The 25041-nt window shown below is 40.1% G+C and overlaps 1 protein-coding gene across 1 annotated transcript; it reads right to left on the reverse strand.

Moving 5' to 3' along the window:
- On the reverse strand, positions 1-24420 carry vat1l (vesicle amine transport 1-like). Its single transcript, XM_013138002.3, has 9 exons — positions 24066-24420; positions 22935-23064; positions 22504-22719; positions 21415-21557; positions 19828-19931; positions 17839-17894; positions 17507-17701; positions 3332-3415; positions 1-1586 (listed from the first exon to the last, which is right to left on the reverse strand). The coding sequence occupies exons 1-9, from the start codon at positions 24293-24295 to the stop codon at positions 1488-1490; spliced, it is 1257 nt and encodes a 418-aa protein (XP_012993456.1). The 5' UTR covers positions 24296-24420; the 3' UTR covers positions 1-1487.
- Positions 24421-25041: the final 621 nt, after the last annotated feature.

The raw sequence follows: 25041 nt of genomic DNA on the forward strand, positions 1-25041 counted from the left end.
TGGTAGTTACATTTTTTTTTAATGATAAAATATTTCACACTTGCCATACTGATAATACTAGTAGCACAATACAGTTGTCATAATCCATCTCACATGAGATGTTAACATTTGCTAAGAATAAATTCAGTCCTACAATATCCCATTAACAGCAGTAGTGGGGTACTTCCATTCAAGTGAATGAGGATTTTATTCCTCCCTCTCTGAGACACTTTCTGTGAGGCATTGCACACTATGCACAGGCACCAGCAGGTAAACAGAATGTAACGTCTTCCACACATGCATTAAGAACAAAGACTAAACAGAAACAGATTTCTGTTTAGTAACAGGTTAATCATTATTACCTGAACACAACACCTTTTCTCTGTAGTGATTGTCTGAAATGTAGACTATGGAGGAGCAGATACTTTTTCTCATTTTCACTAGTTGGGAAACAAACTAAGCATGCTGCCTATAGAATACAGTGTTTTTGGAATGGTTACAATTCCAATACTGACATTTAGTACAAGACTGCTGCAGACTTTTTGCTCAAAGGCACTGGTGATCACATAACAATACTGCAAAAGTTGGATCCCTAATGTGTCAGTAAACATGTTAGCAGTCATTTACAGTGACATATTCTAACATCTTCTCCTAGCTCACACACTGACTATAACCTGAGGGATGAGAGAAATTATCTCAGAGAGTGACTTTGATAGACTCATTGCAGAAGATAAAAGGAAAAAGCCTGGGCCGATCTGCTCTGGGTTGGCTGTGTATTCACTGGTAAGAGGGTAATCAGAGTCATTGGTGCTCACGAAGCAACCAAAATTAATTTCACTTCTGAGTTATCATAATAGAGGTTAGTGAAAGGGGAAGATCTTTTTGTGGAGATGTTTCCTCTCACACATATATTTTGTCCCTCTTCTTTCTATTTGCAAGACACAGGTAAAAGCTCGGTCGATATCACTTCTGTAGCTGACACTCTCACTCTCATGCGCTGTTCTCTTTCACACTGAAACTACATTTTTCCTAAAAGCAACTTAATCAATGACTCAATCATTTAATATCTTATTCAATCTGTTCCTACTTGTATCCCTTGTTAGGGTTGCCACAGGACACAATGAACGACAACAAGGCTGCAGATAGGTCTTAGCAACTCTTAAAATAATTTGGTCAGCGACAAAATACTCATCATAATACTTTGTTGTGAATGGCACTTAAGTTGATTGGCAAATTTGACAACCAGTGTTTTATGAGTTTCATATGTATTTCATACATTTTTCAACACAAGAAGACAAAAAACCAACAGACCCAAACACACACAAACACACACACCCTCCCCCCCCCCCCCCCACACACACACACAGACAGACAGACATAAACTAACATACTATACAACGGTTTGAGTTCATGATGCGTAGATCTGGTCAGGGAGTTGATTACTCTCTGCCCCTCCCCCACTTCCTTTCTTTGAGGTGATCAGGCTAGTTGTGATGCAGTGCCTTGGCCTATTGGATGAAGGGCATGCGCTCCTTGTTGTCATTATCCCCTTCGTGTTCTTCCTCTTCCTCACCAGCCTCACTGGTCTCTGTGCTGTCATTGGCCATCTACACAGAACACAAAAGTGACAGAGCACAGTCATCTCTCCAAATACAGTACTTTGTGTAAAGTATTCACATTAAAATTGGACTTTACAAAATGTAACTGAAATAGATTTAATTGTGCCTTGTTGTGATTTATCTCTAACCAGCAGGACACACTGCAAAACATTTATTTAAAAAATAAGAAAATGTAACTATATTTGAGATATTGGCTTGAAATAAATGGAATAATCTGTCATTGGAATAAGATAAAATACATGATATTCAAGGAATCTTTTCTAAAACCAAGCAGTATTATCTAACACAACTTTAGCTTGGTAAGAAAATGTTACTTTATTTTAAGGATGGTTGGATTGATAACCTGAAAACAAGCTGTGACAACTCAAATATTTTCACCTCTCCCATCTGAGCACAAGAAAGCTGATATACATCACATTTGAAAAGTATTCAGACCCCTAATTCAGATAACCTAATACTTAAATGGATATAATCAATTTCCCTTATCATTCAACAATACCCAATGATGACAAAGCAAAAACAGTTTTTTTGCAAACGTATTAAAGAATAAAAAAATAAAAATCACATTCACATGAGAATGAAGAGCCCTTCACTCAGAATTTGTCGAAGCACCTTCAGCAGAGATTAAACTCTTGAGTCTTCTTGGATACGACACTACAAGCTTGGCACACCTGGATTTGGGGAGTCTCTCTCATTCTTCTCCACAGATCCTCTCAAGCTCTGTCAGGTTGGATGGCGAACTTCGCTGCACAGCCATTTTTCAGGGCTCTCCAGAGAGGTTTGATCAGGCTCATGTCCGGGCTCTGGCTGGGCCACTCAAGGACATTGCTTGGTCATTATGGGGTATTGTGTGTAGATTGGTCAATTTAATCCATTTTAGAATTGGTCTGTAATGTAACAAAATGTGGAAAAAGTGAAGGGATTTGAATACTTTCTGAATGCACTCTACAGAAATAAATGGATTATCAAATTAATCTCTGCACTCTCCTTTGCAATTATTAAAAAGTCAGGGCAAGCATACTTTGATGAGGAGGTTACATTGTAACCTTTTAAATTAAGCTAATGTGTTTTCTGAAACAATGAGCAGCATTTCATAAGTTTGACAGTCATGAAGGATAGAGCTTGCATTTCAAACTTTTTATGAAACAAAGAGAATAGGGTTAGGGATGTGGCTTACAAAATGTAAGCAGTAAGGGATGTAGCACAAAAAGTTATAATAGTTAGTTAGTTAATGTTGTAACATGAGTTTTCTATTAAGCAGCTGCCCCCTCCCATGAATCTGATCAACTGGGGCTGTATGTGGGTTAGAGTTAACTACCCAGCTAACCTATAGGTTGTTGTGTCAGTAATGTCTCCCATTCATGTAGCAGCTTTCGATTTCTGATACGGGATCTATTATTCCTCTTGTGAAAACAATATACATGGGAACAAACTGCAGTTTTTGGTTGGTGTTATTTGTAGTGGAAGGGTCTCCCATTAATCTTCTTAATAAATAGTCTTACCTAGGAACATCAGTCCTGGGCACTTTTTCATTTGGATGAATTAGATTGCACACTGATCAACAGTCATATGTAGTAGAGTCATAATGCTATTCAATTAACTCCTTTTTCCCCAAAGTTTTTTTAAAACCTGTTAAATGTATGCACAATTTTAGGCACAATTTTATGCACAATTTTAAAATATCAGGTAATATTTTGTTTTTGTTGAGAAAAAGGTCAGGACAGTGCATTTACCAATGGAGTGGGAGATTTCTCCACATCCAGGATTAGTTTTCCTATGTTAACTCGGTCGTGGATCCTCTGCATTGCTTCTTTTACCTAGGGAACAAGCACAATTAACAATCACACCAAACACTGTAATATGAAAGCTATGAAAGCTTCTCTACTGTCTTGTGAAAAACCAATACATCTTTCCACCTAAAGATCACCATGCCTATAGTAAAGCACAGTGGTGGCTGGATCATGTTGTGGGGGTGTTTCTCTAGAGCAGAGACAGGAGCACTTCGACATTGCAAAATACAGACCGATTCTTGATTAGAACCTACAGCCCTCTGCCAGGAAGTAAAAAATGGTAAGATCACATTTTAATATGACAATGACCAAAAGCACAACGCCAAAACAACCAAACAGTGAATGAAGAGTGGATCAAGAAGATGAAAGTCCTTGAGTGGCCTGGTCAGAGCTCTGACCTAGATTCCATTGAAAATCATTGGAATGGCTTGAAGAGTGTAGTCCTTAGGTGGTCACTATGCAATTAGACTGAGCTTGAACAATTATGCAAGGAAGAATGGGCAAATATTGACACGTATTCAAAAGAGATTCATGGCTGAAATTCAAGCAAAAGTTAAGTAGCGAAGGATTTAATGCAATTATTATGATTGTTATGATTTACAACACCATTCACATGTATTAATTTATCCATTTACCATGCATACAGTACTATGCAAAAGTCTTAGGCACCTCAAAGTTGAACTAAAGTAATTATATATTCATGTATATAGCTCTGGAAAAAAATTAAGAGTCCACTGCACCTTTTTCTTTCCTTTCCAAAAAAGTTGAAAAGGAAAAACTTGAGTGAGTAACAGAAGTGTTCAATTTGCAGTGGTCTCTTAATTTTAACACTTCTGTTACTCACTCAAGACTTTTTGAGAAAAGCAATGAAAAAGGTGCAGTGGTCTCTTAATTTTTTCCGGAGCTGTATATTTATATTAAGTAAAACACTTACCACCCAAATAAATTGCCTTAGTTCAACATTCATGTTCCTAAGACTTTTGCACAGCACTGTATATATAACAAATGGCATTAGAAATCATTAGTCACTTTTCTATGTATACCTACCTCAACCAATCCAGTACTCCTGGACTGAATATGATACTGTCAATGACATGTTTAGAATTCTCGTGTTTCTGATTTTTTATTTCTTGTGTTTTTGTAACTTAGACGTGATCTTAGACGTGCCCCAAACAGATTTTTAAATCCAGGTTAAAAACACTTCTCTTCTCATGTGCCCATGACTGAGCACTTAACCACACTGTTTAGCCTTATAGCTTCCCACTTTTAAACTTTATATGTTTTCTTATTGTATTTTTGTATTATTATGATGTATTCATTTGCTTTGATGTTTTCATTTGAGTATTTGTTTTTATGTTATTGTTTTCATATATTGTTCTTTGTAAAGCACATTGAATTGCTTCAGTGTATGAACTGTGCTATATAAATAAACTTGCTTGCTTGCTAACTCTGACTTTAATTTCTGCACTGCTGGGAAAGTAAAAGTAAGCTTTCATTTCACGGTACTGTTTTTCTGTTTTTTCCTGTCAATGTGATGAATACACTTTCATACTTTAAACTCCAAATACAGTGTGTGCACATTTAGGCACTGCACATTAGGTGGCAGTGGTGACACAGTATGTCCATTAATTCTTTTTTTGACAGAATGTGATGGAGCGTAAAATATGTGCAGAGAGGAAAACACATTGCAATAACAGTGAGAAAGGCTTGTATTTCTTTACTTCAAAAGTGCATTTAGCCTCATCTTCTATAAAATCCCTAATTATATATGCCAGCAACCACACAATCAGTGTCACTACAAGCTCTCATTTAGAATTTGCAGAGTTTAAATAACATCTGACTAGAACACTAGGCAGATGACCTAAGCGGAAGTTCATTGTTTTAATATTCAGGCCACTGTATCACCCTCCATTCAGTAACCAGATCCAACATCTAGTTAACAGCCAGGACGTTCATCCAGGGTTTTTTCTTTAGAAATGCTTAGGTCTCCTGAATGTTTTTTTCCAACATTATTAATTAAAACATTACTCCTTCGGAAATTAGTTAAGCATTTTTGATAGAATATGGTAATCTCTCTAGCAGAAAGCAGGGGTTGAAACAGGCAGCATTGAATTTAGGAAAGAATATAAACGTTTGGCAGCATTTAAGAACGAACATAAACATCCTCCCCTGTAGTTTAGGCAAAACAATCTAGTGCTAATAGCAAATAGTGATGGGCATTGCTTTTCATTAAGGCATTCCTTGTGATTTTGGTCTCATCAGACCAGAGATTCGTTGCCCTCATGCTCTCTTCAAGTGATGGCAAACAGCAGGCGACATGTCATATACCTTTTCCTCAGGAGTGGCTTCTGTTTAGCCACTACCAAAAAGGCCTAATTGATGGAGAGCTGCAGAGATGGTGGTCCTTAGGGCCAGTTCTCCAGTCCAAGCACACTTAGATTGGCCATTGGGTTCTTAGTCACTTCCCTGACCAAGGCCGTTTTTGCCAGTAACTTTGGTTGGACAAAAGAAACTTTCAGAGTTGTTAACATTTTCCAGATTGACTGACCCTCATGTCTTAAAGTAATGATGGAATGTCATTTCTTTTGGCTTATTTGAACTGTCCTAACCATAATATGGAATACAGTAGTGGCATATTGATGGTCTTCTGTATACCAATTCTACCTTGTCACCACACAAGTGATTGGCACAAGTGCATTAAGAAGGAAAGAAATTCAACAAATTAACAAAATTAATCAAAATCCATTCCAGGTGACTACTTCATGAAGCTGATTGAAAGAACGCCAATAGTGTGCATAGCTGTCATCAAGGCAAAGGGTGGCTAATTTGAAGAATCAAAAATATTAATGGATTTTATATTAGTTGAATAATTTTTGGGTTTATGACATAGTCCCATTAGTATTCTTTCATAGTTTTGACATCTTCAATATTATTACACAATGTGGAAACTGCTAGTAATAAAGAACTAAATGTAGATGTATCCAAATTATTAACTGGTTCTGTATATATCCACATACAATAATTTTTTAAGTCCTTGATTTTTTGTATTGTCATGTGAATGCCCCAATTCTGTCTCCCTGTTTAGTTGTTTATAAAAATGCTGCTTCACTCTTTGTATTTTCCATGTGTCAGATCGGTCAGCCCCTAATGCATGTTAGTGATTGTCTGCTCAGTGTGATTGCCACAGTATAAATATACTCACTACAGGAAATGTCAGCTGTGGACAACAATATAATGAATTGTGAGAAAAGTACTAAATATATCTTCCCAATTTTTTCTGGACAATACATTTGTCATATCCATGTAATAGAAAACATTTAAGTAACAATATTTAGCAAAATTAATATGATACAATGATATAAGAAAATATATTAAAATCTAAAATGATTCCAAAATCAACAGAGCACATGTTGTGTTTTCCCTGATTATGTATTGCTCCTTTTCCCTGAGGGTTGGATGGACATCTATAATTTCATTTAATCATCTTAGGGTCATTTCTAACGGCAGTAGGGTTTGGATTGCAGGAAACCCACAAAATTTGAAAAAATCACAAATCAATCTTGTATCACAAATCAATCCTGCAAGCAAATACAGGCAGATGCAGGCAATTTGGTGCTGTAATTCAACAAGATGAATTCTGCAATGGAAAACACAAGTCACATCTCTCCATCACCTTAAAGCTAATGCCTGCTAACTCTAGCAGCACAGAATATTCCATTGTGAAGTGGCTTATTGAAATAGAGTTTTAAATGACCAGGAACCTAAGCAACAGTGGCTCGTACTGGAGACTGGCATTTTTGGAGTGCCAGCTTACACTAACCTAATGGGTGTTGGTTTGTGATATAAAATCTAATATACATGTTATTTATCCTAAACTTCCAGTAAGAGTTACTAGATTTGAGTAAGTCCAATGTTTGAAATCGAAAGAAATATGTTTCTTTTCATTCACCTTAAAAGACCACAAACGTGATCTAAAGTTATTTTTTTCCTGGTTTAATTACAAATATTTCATTCAGCAAATCCAGTGTGCTGTCAGAATGTATTTCAGGATATAGCAGTGATCAAACCAAAATCCTCATCTGTTTACTGTGATTTACTGGGTCCCTCCGTTTCTTGGGACAAAGTTGGGTTGGTTTGGAAGTCTAAGTTACTTCACTGCCACAAATGTTAATCCATCCCAAACCTCATCTCCTTCAACATCTGCTAATCTTCAGGTTTCCTTGATAAACCAGGCACACATAATACATTGAGTCTTGTCATGGACTTCAAGGGGTGGACTGCCCATACTGAAGAAAAAACCAGAACAACTTAATCCAGACTAAGCACCAGGAACCTGCAGGGAGTGCTCCTGTGTGTTCAAAGCTGTTTTCAAAGTTAATGCATTTTGAGGTTATGTACATTATGCATACTATAAAGCCCCTCAATAACTGTGTTGGTGTGATGGGAGGTAGAAGGTTTGGAAAAGGATAATATGAGTACCATCCCATCTAGTACATTTAGGGCCAGTTACACAGACATAGATTAAGCCTAGTCTACGACTAAAACAACAAGCTCAATGGAGTTTTCTATTGAACTTGATTCTTTTGTCATAGACTAGGCTGAATCCATTTCTACAAAACCAGCCTTTAATGAGATCTAAGTCAAACACTACATTAGAAAAATGCAATCCTTCACACATTTCAATTGTGGATTCATCGTAGCACGTCATTAACACAGTACACACGAACATAATTCAACTCTTTGTCTGGTCCCATTGTTTCCAGAACATTCTTGATTTTAAACGAAGTAGTGTAATACAAGCAGAAATAGGTCAGGGACTGTTATTGTGCTGTTAACAATGATGGAAAATGCACACCAATCTTGCATTGTGTCTGGTTGGAGAGTCGCAGGGGGTAATTTTTTATGCGGTCACATGTCTGTAAACCAGCAATCAGGCTCCACCTTGCTTCATCTGTGGATGCCCCAACTGTACTCCTTGTCTAGATCCCAATTCACTCTAATTGTACCTCGAATTGTCCAAGCCACTCTGGCTTACAGCCAAGTCCTTCCCAAACAATGCAGTATGGTATCCATGCAACTACCCCTCATTCCATCGCAGAGACCCACCCACCATCCTGGCCAGTCAGACAAAATTGTTTTGCAGGGTCAGCATTTACACTAACCAATGCCCCCTGAATTATCATCCCACGCACAGAAGCAATGGGAGTCTTTGCCCATGGCCTGCCACTCTACTTCTCTCTAATGAGGTACTTCATGCACTTTGGTTTCAAAGAATACACTGTATGTTGTGCCAACCTCATTCACAACAGCACAGGCTCCCCAGGACAAACTCACATCTGAGGGGAGCTAATGAACAAACAGCTGTCCCACTCCTTGGTTTCTGTTTTCACTAAAACACTGGTTCAACCTATCAAGACAACACCAACACTAAGAGATCTACAATGATACACTATCAGTCCTCCCACAAATACTAATAATTACCTAACTCAATTCACAGTGACATGGGTTCAAACCACAAAAGAACTTCAGAAAGGATGACACAGAACCGACTGAACTAAATATTTGAAAAAGCTTCCGCTTACACAAACTGCTCTGTCTGTATAGTGCAGTGGTTCCCAACTACAGTCCTCAAGTACCCCCAACAGTACACATATTCATTGTAGCCCCAGCCAAGCATAGCTGATTATACTTGTCAACTAATTATCAGGCTCTCACTGAGTTGAATTGGGTGTGCTTGTCCAGGGCTACAACAAAAATGTGTGCTGCTGGTGGTACTCGAGGACCGGAGTTGGGAACCACTGGTATAGTGGGTATTCATGTGATTTAGATCAGTTATATATTGGAATTCCTTTCTATGACTAGACTAGAGTTAGTAGTGTGATGTCTTTTACCAGTAAGAATCAGATTGTCCTTTCCTAAGATACATCGTCAGACTTGATTAATGACTTGACATTATTTAATATACAGCTGTAATCTGAACATATAGCAGAGAGCGGTCCTTTCAGATGAATGTGAGCAGCTCGTTAATGAAAAGATCATCCTCCCACAGCAGGAAAAGGATACAGCTTCCAACCTCCACACACAAGCTAGATCTATTATGTGGGGCAGCTACTCTCAACATCGAATATCGACAACCTTCCAAATTAGAAGAACATAAAATAATGGTTACATGGAGTGTCAAATCATATCATGCCCAGGCAGAAATGTTTGTATCACAGGAAATTGCTTGAGAGCAAGAGAGGTAACCAAAGCAATAAAATCATGTTCTTCCACGAAATAATAAAAATATGGTCTGACGTGAGGCAGAGAGGAACATAACATCTGAAAAGAAAATACTGACAAGAAGATTAAACTGGACGCTCTTTTCCAAGACCTGCAAACATTCACTTTAATCCATTTATGGTGCCCAGTATGGCCATGTTCTTTTCAGATCATTGTCACACGACAACAAAAGCAGGTTTTCATTAGAGTTGGCAACACTGCTGTGCTATAGTTTGCTAGTAAGGGGGTTTTCCCACTAGGTTTCTTTCAGCCAATTTTTGTGAACTCAGTGCTGGTTCACATCCAACTTTAATCAGTGCAAACACTCCAAAGGAACTTATACCCCTTAAAAAAAGCCCCAGAAGCCATAGAAATTGAGCCTAATCCATGGGCCAATCCCCTCTAGTTTAATGCGAAAAATAAAGCTCTTCAGGTTTGCATGTCATTATTCTGCTCCCTGTATTAGGCTCCAGCAACATCCTTTCCCCTGCCATAACCCCCACATTGGTGTTACACACGGGAGAAGATTATTTTTTTAAAGATTGCTGAATTGTTTTTTGCCATTTTTGAAAGCAAATGTTCATGTTGCTTATGATAAAATGTGATCAAAAAGAAAGAAAACAGCTTCCTATGTAAATGATTATGGGTTTAATGTGATTAAAATATATCCTAGAAAATTGGGGTGAAAGAATAACTGGGACAGCCAACTATCCACCCCTTCATAGTTGCATTTATTATATTTCAATTCATCTTTACAAATTGATAGTATTACAAACTGAAAATTAATATTAAAGTCTACATGTCACATGTTCAGAGAATCATCTCACAAAAATGTATTATAGATTGCAGCGTTATGATGTTCTCTGAAACATGGCTTAACAGCAATATACCCCACAAGGTAATTGAGCTGGAAGGGTATGATGTTTACAGGCTAACTTAAGTGGGAGTCAGTGCTCAACCAATCTGGAGTGCATGATGATTAGGTGCAGGCCTATTTACTTGCCTCGGGAGTTCACATCTATTGTTGTTATTGCAGTCTACATAGCCCCATATGCTAATGCTAAACTAGCAATGAAATAACTGCAGGCTGCCATAGCAAACAGCAGACGGAACACCCGGATGGTGTCTTTGTGGTTGGAGGGGATTTGAACCATTCAAATCTGAACAAAGTTTTTCCCAAATTCCACCAAAATGTCTCCTGCCCCACCAGAGGAGACAATACACTAGATCATGAATATACAAACATTCTGGAGGCTTACAAAGCCATTCCCCTCCCCCACATGGGACAGTCTGATCACCTTTCACTGTTCCTACTCCCCAAGTATTTACCCCTCACTAAACGTGTGAAACCATCAGTGAAGACAGTCAAAGTGTGGCCAGAGGAGTCAGACTCACTGCTAAAGCACCAGTTTCAACAGAGACTGGAGTTTGTTCTCCACTCAAGGCACTCTTGACTCCAATATGGATATTGAAACATATGCTTCCTCCATTTGGATTACATCAACATCTGCACCAACAATGTCACCACTCTTAAACTAATAAAGACCTTCCCCAATCAGATGCTGGGGATGAACACAGAGGTCCGACAACTGTTAAAGGCATGCAACGCTGCTTTCAGATCCAGCAATGAGGAGGCCTATAGCTAATCCAGGGCCAAGCTGAAAAGGGCCATCAAGATGGCAAAAAAAGATCACAAACTGCAGATTGAGGAGCACTTCAACAACAACACCGAAAACTGACGCATGTGGCTGGGCATCCAAGTCATCACAGACTCCCGGCCAAAGAACCCCACACCCACGGCCATCAGCGTCTCCTTCACCAACGAGTTAAATAGGTTCCATGCCTGCTTTGACAGGGACAACAAAGAGCCAGCCAGTAAAGCTGAACTCCCCCCAGACAACCACCACTCAGACTATCCACCATAGAAGTGTCATCTGCACTGAGCAGGGTGAATGCACGCAAGGCTGCTGGTCCTGATGGCGTCCCTGGGCGTGTGCTCAGACCATGTGCTGGGTAAAGAGGTCTTTACTGACATTTTCAACCTGTCACTGGCTAAGGCAGATGTCCCAACGTGCATCAAGGCCGCAACCATTGTACCAGTGCCAAAGCAGTCAACTGCGTCTAGCCTGAATGACTTTGACCTGGCCCACCTTAAGTCCTGCCTCCCCCCACACTGGATTCCTACCAGTTTGCCTAGCGATCGAACTGGTCAACAGAAGAAGCCATCTCCACAGCTTTACACTCACCTGGACAAAACCAACACCTATGTGATAATGCTATTCATAAACTTTAGCTCAGCATTCAACACCGTCATCCCCTCTAGGCTGAGAAACAAACACCTGGACTGGGGGATTAGCCCTTCTCTCTGCAACTGGACTTCGGACTTCCTAACAAACAGACCCCAATCTGTCAGGTTAAACAACTTCACCTCCTCCATCCTGATCCTGAACACTGGTGTTCCACAAGGCTGCATGCTGAGCCCCCTCCTCTACTCCCTCTTCACCCATGACTGCGTTCCTGTACACAGTTCCAACACCATCATCATGTTCGCAGAGGTCACAATGGTGGTAGGCCTGATCAGTGATAATGACGAGTCAGCCTAAATGGAGGAGGTCAAGTGCCTGGCAGTATGGTACGCTGACAACAACCTGGCCCACAATGCAAAGAAAAACAAGGAGCTCATTGTGGACTACAGGAAGTCAAAAGGCTGCAGTCACGCCCCAGTTCTCATCAATGGTACTGAGGTGGAGCGTGTGTCCAGCTTCAAATTCCACATTTCTGGGTGTCCACATCTCAGAGGACCTCTCCTGGACCCTCAACCCTGTTCAAATAGGCACAGAATCGCTTGTGCTTTTTTAGGAGGCTGCTTGTCTTCCCAGATCCTTGTGAATTTCTACCGCTGCACAATCATGAGCATTTTGACAAACTGTGCCATAGTGCTCCATGGCCGATCGAAAGGCCCTACAACAGGTGGTGAAAACAGCCCAGCACATCACTGGTGTCCAGCTCGCAGCCATTGTAGACCTCCAGCGCAAGCGGACCCTTCACATTCATCAGGGACCCTTCACATCTATGCCACAAACTGTTTGCCCTCCTACCATCAGGCAGGTGGTACGGGTCTCTCTGTTCTCGCACAAGCAGGCTCAGGAACAGCTTCTTCCCATCTACTGTAACCCCACTGAACTCTGTGACCCATCACTAACCATAACCACCCGCCCCCCACTTAGTACTGTCTCTCAAGGATCTTGTTGCACTACTCCCTTGTACTACGTGTCTACCTCAGGAACCTTATTGCTGCTATCCTTGCATTTCAGTGGCACAGACTACCTTGCACACTCAGAATTGCCATTTGTACTTGCATTTGCCTCATCAGACAACTATTTATTCCCATTTGTACATACATATACCTAATACTTGTACATTTTCTGCCCGCTCCTATTTGTCTTCATTGCTCATTTAGAATTGCCATTTGCACTGTATTTGCCTTCATTGCACATCTATACATTCCATTTGTAACATACACTATACTTAATACTTGTACATTTCCTGCCTCCTTCTATTTGCACTTCTGGTTAGATGCTAACTGCATTTCGTTGTACTGTACCCATACTGTTCAATGAGAATACAGTTAAATGTAATCTAATGTTAATAAAAAATTGAAGTAATATATCCATGTATCACATAGAAGCAACTTTTTCCTCAGGGCTCAGTTCCTTCTACCGTTTGGATGAAATCAGCCTACTGCCTGCTGTGAGAGGAGAGGGCTGTTCTCATTATGCTGTCTTACATTATGCCAGGTTTGCCAGGTGTGGGGTAATTAAATCAACAAGTATAGCCAAGGCCAAGATTTCAGACCATTAATCCTAATTGTAGTGTTGCTAGAAAGGCGCAGAAGCCAGAGCAAACATGGAGCAAATGACAACAACCATTTTTATCACTGGCATAAACAGGAATTATCCGACCAGGTGGTAGAATCAGTAGTTGATAATAATAAGAACCCATATGGTATTATATCATTGCTCTCTGGTTGATACTGTTAACAGTTAAGTCCCTTTATATTGCCTTTCTCTGGACCCCATGTATCCTGCACTAATGCTCTGAATATTTTAGCATTACATAGAGCCTACAAATCTACAGTACTAATACCTCTAAGACAGGGTTTCCCAAACATCTTTCTGACATTTTACATTTGTGTTTAACCATAAACTACAATACATGATTCAACTAATCATAAAATCTTTCATTGAATCAGGTCTGCCAGTTTAGGCTTAAAACTAAAATGTCTTGGGAGGCCATGCAGAGGTTCGGGAAGTCCTGCTCTAAACTGTAATTTTTTTTTATTGTAAAATTGCTTACATACTATTTTCTATACTTCAGAATAACGGGAGGATACTACTGAAATTACAAAAATACATCTACATTGAATAATTGTCCCATGTGACATTGTACTGCAACCTTCATGTTCAGAAAGGTCCCTAACCACACTGCGGAGTCTTTATCAACTCAGGTCCATGGTTCCTATGGAAACGGTACCTAGCTTTGTTCATGCCCTAGCTCAGCTAATTGCAGTAAAAGAGTCAATTGGGCAGCATGTAGCAACATAAAATAAGCTTTATTGGGAAGACTTTTCCAATGTAGGCCAGGATACAGAGAATGTATATAATCATGGAAACTGTGGTTCAGTGTATTACAAAAGCTACAGGTGACAACACTGCAGTTTAACCATGACATTTTCATTAATGAGAATTGTAAACAGGTTTCCAGGAAAAGGTAGACTTGTGAAACTGCTCAGGCTCTGGATATCTGTCTACTGTGGCGGAGACTCATAAGTAATGCCAGCGTCAGTAATGACCTTCTGCCTGAAAGATTGGTGAGGAGACAACCCCTACTCTGAATCTGAATTTGGAAAGGAGATATGGTAGCTGCTGAAGTGGGTCCGAGAGGACAATAAATCAATGAACAGAGCCGGTGGCTAGCTTGCTTGCCTCCCGCCAACATCAAGGTATCAGGGAGCAGAGAGAAACAGCCAGGCAGGGAGAGCTCGGCAACAACAGTAAACAAAACAACTGATATGCACTCAGGTGTCAGAACACTGACAATTCTGAGGCAACAAACAATTGTATGTGGCAAGTTGCAAAAGCATTGACTTGGTAGCAGCAGCAAATAAAGCATATTAGAGACCTGTGTTTCTGGAGGGGAGTTCATTTCCTGTGTAGAGGATTGAATAAGCTGGAGAAGCAGGATATAGCTGGAAGATGCTCACTCCATGCATTCGGCTATTGCATTCCTGTAATCCCCCCTCATTGTTCCCAGGATGTACTTGACTCAGGGCATTGGACAAAAATGCCTCTGCGATGCTCAGTGCATTCAGGAATAGTTATGTAGTAATTAAAGTATGTGGCTTCAAAGCCTGTCTTCAAAGCAGAGGAAGGACACAGAAAAATAACATGGCCTATGTCCAAGACTATGCCTTGGTTTAGGTAAAAGAGTAAATAGTAAAACCATCAGACGAATGCATGAGCTTCCATGGTGGGCTTGCTTAAATTATTAGTTTACCAAACCATTTTCAATAATTACTTTGTAAAACAAATGTATTGCTTTGTGTAATTAGTCTAAAGACATTAAGAGGCTGTGGAGGATCCAATTATACTGCCATGTCAGGATGCCTGTTGAACACAAAGTAGAGTGTGATATCAATGACAGCAAAGCCTGTTGTTACACTGGTGGTGTATGACGGATGTTGTTATGACAGAAAATATCCTTAAAATCATCTTCAGGCCAGTGGAATAAAGAAACTTGGCAACCACACAGGCAATAAGACGGACATAGTTTGGAAAAGACATAGCCATGTGCTTCCAAACAGAGCACTAGGATTGTTTAAGCAAGGATGATGACTAGAACTGAGCATTATGTTCCAACATGTCAGCCTCCTTTAAACCTCTCCTCACCCAAGCTACAGATCACAAAACTATCCTTCAGGTTCCTTTACTTTCTTGGTAACCATCTCTGCTTTCTTACCCTTGCACAACTGCCTTTCCTCACAAGCTTACATTTAAACACTACACAGATATCAGTCATGTCAGGCTGGGATTCAAACCGCTTGGGCATGGGGCATTTCCAATGGATGTTGAGAAAAGATAAACTCGAATGTGATTGGATCGACCTTCAACCAATCAAACCAACAACAAACATGGCGTAGTACCAAAGCACCGTATTTCACAACAACAAACCCTACTGTACATCGAACAACCACAATCAAACAAGCACATCAGTTAGTATAACTGATTAACATGCTTGAAATCAGTTATTGTCTTTGTCAAAAACACGCATCAAAGGCACCTTACGAAGAACACATTTAAAATAACAAAAACAGCAAATGAAAACAATTTTAACAAAAGACATATCATTAGGTTTAACATTGCTGAACGTTCCTGAAAAATCAGTTTGACTCAGTACTCGTCATCACCTAGACCACAGCTATATTTGGCTGATTGGCCCGGTTACACAATAGCCGTCTCTAAACGTAACCCAATTCAGCCCAACCAAACTGATATCCATATAGCTTTGAAATGTAAGTGAGCAGGATCAGGCGGCAGTGCGAGGCCACTCATTTCTAGGTCTGTAGATGTTTCTAGGTCTAAAATCATGTCTAGACCTTTTGTTAGCCCTTTTGTGTATGAACTAATGATTCAAGGACACACACACTTGCTGAAGAAAATGCTGAACAGCCACTTGTCACCGTTCTTTAAAATGTTGCCCATTTACTTAAATAGAGTGACTGTGTATAAAAAGGACTGTAATACCTACATGGTTCAGAGTTGGATGTAAATACCCTCACATTAAAGCAGTCTGCACTTCAACCTTTTATTCATTTTTTATTTTAAATCCAATGTTCTTCAGTATAAAGCCCAAACAACAGAACTTGTGTCACTGTGCAAATACGTATGAATTATACTGTATGTAGCTAACTGTAGCGGAGTCCAAAATAGCATACATAGTTTGTTTCATGAAGTTGAACCATGTAGAGGGAATCAACATTCATGGTTTGATCAATTAGAATGATATGTATAATATAGAGCTCCCAAAAAAATTAAGAGACCACTGCACCTTATTCTTTCCTTTCCAAAAAAGTTGATAAGGAAGGTTTTGAGTGAGGAACAGAAGCGTTCAATTTGCAGTAGTCTCTTAATTTTAACCCTTCTGTTCCTCACTCAAAACCCTTCCTTTTCGACTTTTCTGGAAAGAAAAGAAAAAGGTGCAGTGGTCTCTTAATTTCTTTTTTTATATCATGATATGTATTGTGTCCCTTCCAATCAGAATATGTTTGTTTGTAGGAGTGAACAGTAATCTCCCGAAAGCCTTCAATATTCTAAAGGTGATTTTGTGACAGTAGACTCAGTTATCCTCCGTGCTGTCTCTTAACCACTAGCAAATACACAAGCACACTCAAAACAGAAGTTGCAGAAAGTGTTAAACATTCCACAAGTCTTTATGTTGACAAGGTGCTCCAATGGAGAAACACAAAAAGGCAGAAACCCAAAGACATGCCCTTGATAAGAAGAGATTGATGGGACACTTGAATTGTTGTTGGTTTGTATGTGAGCATCACATAACTGCAGCTTCCAAAACAAGCAACAGTTCTCCACGGCCCACCCGCCATCTGTGGGCCCGAACCAATATCTACTAACTGCTGAACAGTGACAAACAACAGATGACACTCCATCCAAGATATTTCTATACCACCTCCTACCCATCTGTGTTTCCTTAGTGACCATGGGGATAAATCTGAAATGTGGTGATATAATAATAGATCTGACAGTCAGATATGCGATATTTCCCTACTAGCTGGTCTCTTACCTCCTCCAGTGCCCACAGGGAGTCCACCACAGGTTTGATCTTCTTCTGGTTGTAGAGAGAGAAGAGTTTCTCCACCACCGTCTTCACATGTCCACACCTACCCTGCTTGAACAGGAGGTTAAGCAGCGAGAATCCAGCGATGACTTTGTTCTCCTCAAAGAGTTTAATAGGGTTCACCTTCTCCACCTGCCACCACTGAGGAGTCAAACCGAAGACAACCCCATCACCCAATAACTACTTTGTGTTTCATTTCTATGTAATTCTTGATCAGTAAATATTTCTGGTTATCCCATTCACTAAACTCAGTGACAGACTCAACATCTCCGACTCACAGATTTGGCAAAGCTGAAGAAACTCTTTGTTTCCCCGGTAACCATGCTTGATGAGCCTGAAAACACAAAGACAAAGACACACGAAAGAGACACATGCTTACAGAGAGACAGACAGGCTGGCAGTGCTAACAGTTGGGCTGAACAGTAACGAGATGTGAGGTTGGATAGGGGTGATGGTGGGGGAGGATAGGGGTGATGGTAGGGGAGGATAGGGGTGATGGTGGGGGAGGATAGGGGTGATTGTGGGGGAGGATAGGGGTGATGGTAGGGGAGGATAGGGGTGATGGTAGGGGAGGATAGGGGTGATTGTGGGGGAGGATGGGGTGATGGTAGGGGAGGATAGGGGTGATGGTGGGGGAGGATGGGGTGATGGTAGGGGAGGATGGGGTGATGGTGGGGGAGGATAGGGGTGATGGTGGGGGAGGATAGGGGTGATGGTGGGGGAGGATAGGGGTGATGGTGAGGGAGGATAGGGGTGATGGTGGGGGAGGATAGGGGTGATGGTGGGGGAGGATAGGGGTGATGGTGGGGGAAGATAGGGGTGATGGTGGGGGAGGATAGGGGTGATGGTGGGGGAGGATAGGGGTGATGGTGGGGGAGGATAGGGGTGATTGTGGGGGAGGATAGGGGTGATGGTGGGGGAGGATGGGGTGATGGTAGGGGAGGATAGGGGTGATGGTGGGGGAGGATAGGGGTGATGGTAGGGGAGGATGGGGTGATGGTGGGGGAGGATAGGGGTGATGGTGGGGGAGGATAGGGGTGATGGTGGGGGAGGATAGGGGTGATGGTGAGGGAGGATAGGGGTGATGGTGGGGGAGGATAGGGGTGATGGTAAGGGAAGATAGGGGTGATGGTGGGGGAGGATAGGGGTGATGGTGGGGGAGGATAAGGGTGATGGTGGGGGAGGATAGGGGTGATGGTGGGGGGGAGCGCTTGCCACCTTTCAATCGGGCGTACATGCCCTGTCAGTGTATTACTCATGACAACTCAGTAAGACGATTGATTCATCTGCACAAGTGTTACAACTCCATGTCTGTCACACAGACTGGTACTTTCATTCCACGTTGCCTCATTTATTTCGCTGGTAGTTTTCCGTCAGATGTCAAACTAAAATGTCTAAAGTTATGTCATAAGTGCAATTGCCTTTCCCAAAACAAAATTCATATACCTGCAAGGAATATAGAAAAGAAAAGTTCTCTCAGCTGATGGGAAAATGTGTAAAATTGCTGGAAATTTAATTTAAAATTGCTCTCTTAATTAAATATGTTCTCTCCATCCCAAAGCAAAATGAATATGACAAGAAATAAGCTATAAAGCTGCATATTTCCTTAAAGCATAACTTAAGCTTTTCCTCTACGCTGTTAACAGAGGCGCAAAATATTTGTTTTACAATACCTAGAGGTGGGAGCACCCAACCAAATCTCACTTAGTGGACCTAACGGACTAGAACTTCCCCTGCTTAACGATGTAGTATCTTAATTGACACGGTTTACTAGAGAAGAAAAATAATCAGCAGACAGGAAGTTTAGTCACTTAGCAGAACCTTCATCTAGAGTGACTTAAAAAGAGTGCATATATCTTGAGAAAATTTGTTGAAACAAACACACAGCTTAGTACTTGAAACAGTCAGTGAGGGAAAGAAGACCATACAAATAATAAACCTGATAAGCACAGTTTAGAAAAGACAACTGACAACAGAGGTAGTGGCAGTGGAAATATTTTAATGGAACTATTTTAGGTACTCTATAAAAGAGTATTTGAATTACTATGTGGATAATAGTCAATTGACAGTTTAGCATGGGTTTATACATTTTCTGTAATATTAAATTGAATACAGTCTTAAAGTGAATATATTCTACTTCCTTAAGTCCTTTTAAACATAAGAACACTACAACATTTAAGTTATTCTGTAACAGGATGATCAAACTCAGATATTACTGTACACCTGTGTCAGAAAATGTATGAGCTGCATCCTGACAGGACACTCACCATAGAGTATGTATGTTCCCAGAGGTCTCAGCAGACCAAGGCCTTTACCAGTGTTCTCCCCACATAGACAGTCCAGGACAATGTCCACTCCCTCTGGAGAGATCCTAGCAAGCACAGGAAAAAGAAACTAATGCAATTAACGAGCAACATCTTGGTCAGTTACATGATTGATTGAAATACATTTGATTGAATTACATGACAGACTCAGCTGCAAGATTCATTAGGTGCCAATCTGTTATCAGGAGGTCAGAAAGGCAGCAATTAGTTTTTGTATATATTTCCTTGTCATCAACATATTTTTTAGCACATCACTCACAGTCAGTGATATGCTCACTGACTATGTGGCTTGAATTTCTCAGATAATTAGTGTCTTGGACACAGCCAGGAAACTGTATGAATTTTGGTTATAAACTAGACTTTTAAACAGTTTAAATTTATTGTCAATGATAACATTTATATCACCCCCCCCCAGTCTCTGGAAAAATCAGTACATGACCACTTTGTTTTGATTAAACATTTCAGCTCAAGTGATATAGTACTTAATAACCTATATTCATAGACATGTTTATCATTAAGTTCGCTGTTTCATGGCATGACTCTTTTAATGGCTAAAAGCACCACAGTGAAAGAAAGAATGAAAGGCATGTTTGGATCAAGGGGTCTTAATGCTTCTCTTTCTGCTTGGTGGCCTGACCACCTGCTTGGCTAAACTGCTTGGCGGTCTTGTGATGCCCACAATCTTGCCTATTTTAAAAGGTGCAACTTTAATTTTACTTGGCTCTTGATCCTATGAGGAATGTGTGGCTACAAAGATGAAAGGCTTATTAATCTGCCTCTCCCTCTGATATGGCTGTAGTTGCTACCATTGGGATATGCAAGTTGACATTCCCCCTCGTCAACAAGTACTGAGAAGAAACAACAAATATGAAAGGAACTCAGGATTAAGACTAGTTGAGTGTATGAATTTATGATGCCCCATGCTGGCAATCTCAAGAAATGAACCAAACATACTCAAAAGATTATATTCAACATATAGTAATATTCAATGGTCTCAGACAATGCAACCGCATAGTGTGATCTGATTGGGTAGAGTATTTATGAGGTGTTTGGGCTGTCTCTTGATTGGCCCAGCTGGTCCACGTCCCCAGCAGACAGCCTGTTGCTGGTTGATCAGCCGTTAGAGAGTCTCTAAGCACCCCACCCTACACACCACCGTTGCTGACGGAGACGAGCTGTGTTTCCATGGGGACGGCAACCATACACATCCAAATAAGGTATTGGGTATAACATCTGCCTTCTCACTAAGCTCTACATGCCTTGTGTTCTACATTATCACATTGTGATTTGTAAACATCACATTGTGAAATATTAACCATCAAAGCGTGTGAGTAAATCCATCTGATCCCAGCTAATTGAGAAAAATAATGTTTTTGATGCAATTACATATTGAATAAGACCTTATAAATAAGATGAACAAATTGGTCTTACAAATATTTTACAGAACAGTTATGGCTGAAGCTTTGTTTTAAATAGAACTACTTCATCTCAAAAATCCTTAGTATAGAACAAAAAAAATAATAATCTTACTTTTTAACTTCTTGTACATAATCAACGTTTCTGTCAAAGAGATGGGTCACCGAGTTCTTGATAGCTTCATGTTTGAAGGATGAGGCAGTGCCAAACACAGTGACGCTGGGTATAGTGGAACACAGCTGAGCCACAGCTTGGCCCTGAAAAGATTCCACGCAATCCCAGTCAAGGAGGCTGTATCCAAGAGACCCAAACATGTTGACTCTCAAAGACACAGGCAATATTACATGGAACCGATGCAGACAGTGACATCTCCACAGGTCATACATAACAGTTTTGGCTACAATCAGTTGATCTTTGAAAATATCAATGAAAGCTAATTATTCTGATGCTCCTCTAATCGTTCAACACATTTGGTAGGAGCAGTAAATGTTTTCTTGTCCATATGTTCTATATACATGTGTGAATTAAACAATAGAGTCATACCATACTGTGAGCATCAGTCTGACTTTCAGGTATGTGCTAACATTCCACTGTAAGTTGACAAACTGCAACTGGTTGTTTATTAACAGTCGGTAGGTACATCTCTAGAGTATAATTACATCTATTTCTGGTTAATCACTTTGCTGCTAAGGGAGCCTGATAATTATATATTTTGTTAAAAAAGACCTTCAATATGAGGAATACCATAAATACTAATATTTAGAGTTCTCTCAATGCACCTGACGTTGCATCAGTACTCTACATTAGTATATTTAAACTGTATATTTTAGAAAGTCATACAACTTAGAAACTCCATATGGCAATTCTAACCAGGCTCAGTGGGAATGACTGGACAATTTCTGACAGAGTCCGTGGTCAGAAAGAGTCTGTGGGTATATACAGTAACTGGCATTGCTTAGACAGTAAAATATCCCTCTCTCACCACAGTCACAACATTGCTAGATGTTTATTTCTCATCTCACCAACCTCTGTTATGCTGATCTTCAGTCATGCATATAGCATTATGTAAAACTGCATCTAAGCTGTCTGATAATAGCCACAGGTTGTTACCCTTAAAAGCTGGTGGTATCTATAGTAACATCCCTGACATAATTTTCAGGAAATGCAGTGTTTTCTTTCACCTCCTCTGAGGAATTTACTTACCACACCCCCTCCTGCTGAGTGGACCAAAACTGACATCCCCTCTCTGAGATTCGCAACCTCAAACAACATCATGTAGGCAGCGACGAAGTTAATGGAGAAGGCTGCTGCCTCAGGAAAAGTCATATCATCAGGCATCTTATAGACATAATCCAATGGTGTGCAAACCACCTCTGCCCATGCATTGTAATTCACAAAAGCCATAACACGATCTCCTATCTGGAGAGAAAGGGTAATATATAAAATATGGTTAGTGCACATTTGGCAGGTCAGTTGAATTTAACCAAACTTTACTCAGTTCAAAAGACCATTCCAAACTGGTACATCAAATTGATAGAAAAATCCCTGTCAACCTGTAAAAACTCCAAGACAACAATATTGTGCTACTCATCCATGACATGATATCTATAAAATTGTAATCTGGATGCACTAACCTCAAATCCCTTTGTGCCTTCTCCCATCGCCTCCACTATTCCAGAACATTCAAATCCAGGGACAAGTGGAGTTTTTGGAGGATTGTCAATATTCCCTTGTCGTACCATAAGGTCCAGGAAATTCAAGCCACTGCCACAGAAAATATCCTATTATATTAACCTCACAATCACAGAATATTATTGTTTCAACTCAGGAGATCGAAAAGGGAACATTGTGATGGACATTTGATAAAGAATTGTAGTTATAGAGGGTTGATTCACTCATTTACAACTTATCTGAAATCAACCAAAAAATGTCATATGACCATGTCACCACAATTAATTATCATCCATAGGTAGCTGTAATTAGATTATGTTTGTAGTGACCATTAATAAAAATGAACTACAATGGTGAACTAGTTCTTTTAGAAATAAATTCCATAGAAATTTACAAGTTCACAACACCGTCTGGCATCCAGAAAATCATGCATGAATTCCAGAACATCAAAAGGGGCTACATTTCCAAGGCCATGGTAATTCACTTGCACTGAACAATAAATAACCAATCTGTGATAGCATACATTATATGTAAAAGTCCCTCCCTTTTAAAGAAAAAGAAAGGGTATGTTTGTGACTGGTAAAAAGATTTATTGTGGACAATATCAAAAAGGTTTGGGGCAATAATGAATCATCCAAATACAAAGCATTGCCATCTAGGCCTAGGCTAGAATACTGGAATATATCCCAATTCCACAGGTGTATAGCTTTGTTATAAACAGTTGTAAAAATACAAATAATTTCAACACTAGTATTAAACCATTTCCTCCTCTGTGAAAGTCAACATCAGAAGCCCTACATCTACAAAAAGATCACACGTCAAGAATACGAAAAATATAATTATATTTGATCAAGCCAATTCCAAAACAATTCCACTGTTGCAGGAGTTTTTCTATTAATTTTACAGGGCAACAAATTATTAATCTGCCACCAGTGACACCGCTTCATTAATGCGACATCTCGCGTCTCCTTTTCAAACTAAATTCTACAGGTCAAGACGAACCTACTTTCATTCTAGTTTTTTTTATCCGGGGCTCTACCGGTAACTTTGCATCAAATACATAATTTTTAAGCTAATTATGCAACAATTTGTACCATGCTTTGACGCGAATCTTTACTTCTCCCTCCTGTGGCTCAGGCATCGCCTTCTTGGTTACCCGGAGTTTGTTGAGACCCCCGAAACCGGACAGTATTACAGCTCGCATTTCTTTAGCATCTCCAGCTGGTAATACATTTTCTGGTTCCTTTTCACCATTCTTCTCTATCATGTGCTCAGTTTCCTCTATCATCTCAGCTCCTTCATCGGCCATGACGGTGGGCTTCATATCGCTGAACGGGGATGCTTGCTTCTTCTGGTCCTTCTTTTCTTAATTCAGAATGCGCAGTGTGAACCGAATCGGTTCTCTCGTGGAGGAGACTGGCAAGCAGTTTGGCAAAGGCTGGGCTGAAAAGCCTGTTTGCCGGTACCGTATACTCAGGTATAAATGAGCACAAAAACGTGCTCAGACTGGGTGGGGCTTTACGGACATCAACAAATTGATGACGCATTTTGCACAGTTAAGGTTCGAGTGGGCTGTTAAACTAACCCCAACACCCGTACGCACTAGTGATGGGTCGTTTGCAAAGAATTGCTTTTTTTAACGGATCTTTTTGCAGAAGGTTAGGAACCAAATAGCGTTAGTGAAAGAAACCTCTACACGATTTTCTTACATTTCTAGGTCAAACAATGATTATTTGCTAATAAGTTATGCAAGTATTCGTTAAATATTGCGTTTCCACTGCAGAAACAATACACAGTGGACAGCGGATCTCTGGAGTCCACTAACATTATTCTAGCAGTGTAACACCTACAATAAAAATAGCATGCTATGACAGTTAAGATGTATCCTATTTGAACACTCACAGTCTAATGCTAGACACTTTTGACAACTTTACATGACAGATTTGCCCGTTTTTCATTGTTCAGTGGATATTTTTAATAATTTCGAATAGAGCCATTTGGGAACTAAATAAGCCACCTCTTTTAGGTGAGCAGAGACACACTAAAAATACTCAATATGACAAGACTCAC

This window comes from Esox lucius, chromosome 2, assembly GCF_011004845.1.
Source record: "Esox lucius isolate fEsoLuc1 chromosome 2, fEsoLuc1.pri, whole genome shotgun sequence".
Lineage (NCBI taxonomy): Eukaryota > Metazoa > Chordata > Actinopteri > Esociformes > Esocidae > Esox > Esox lucius.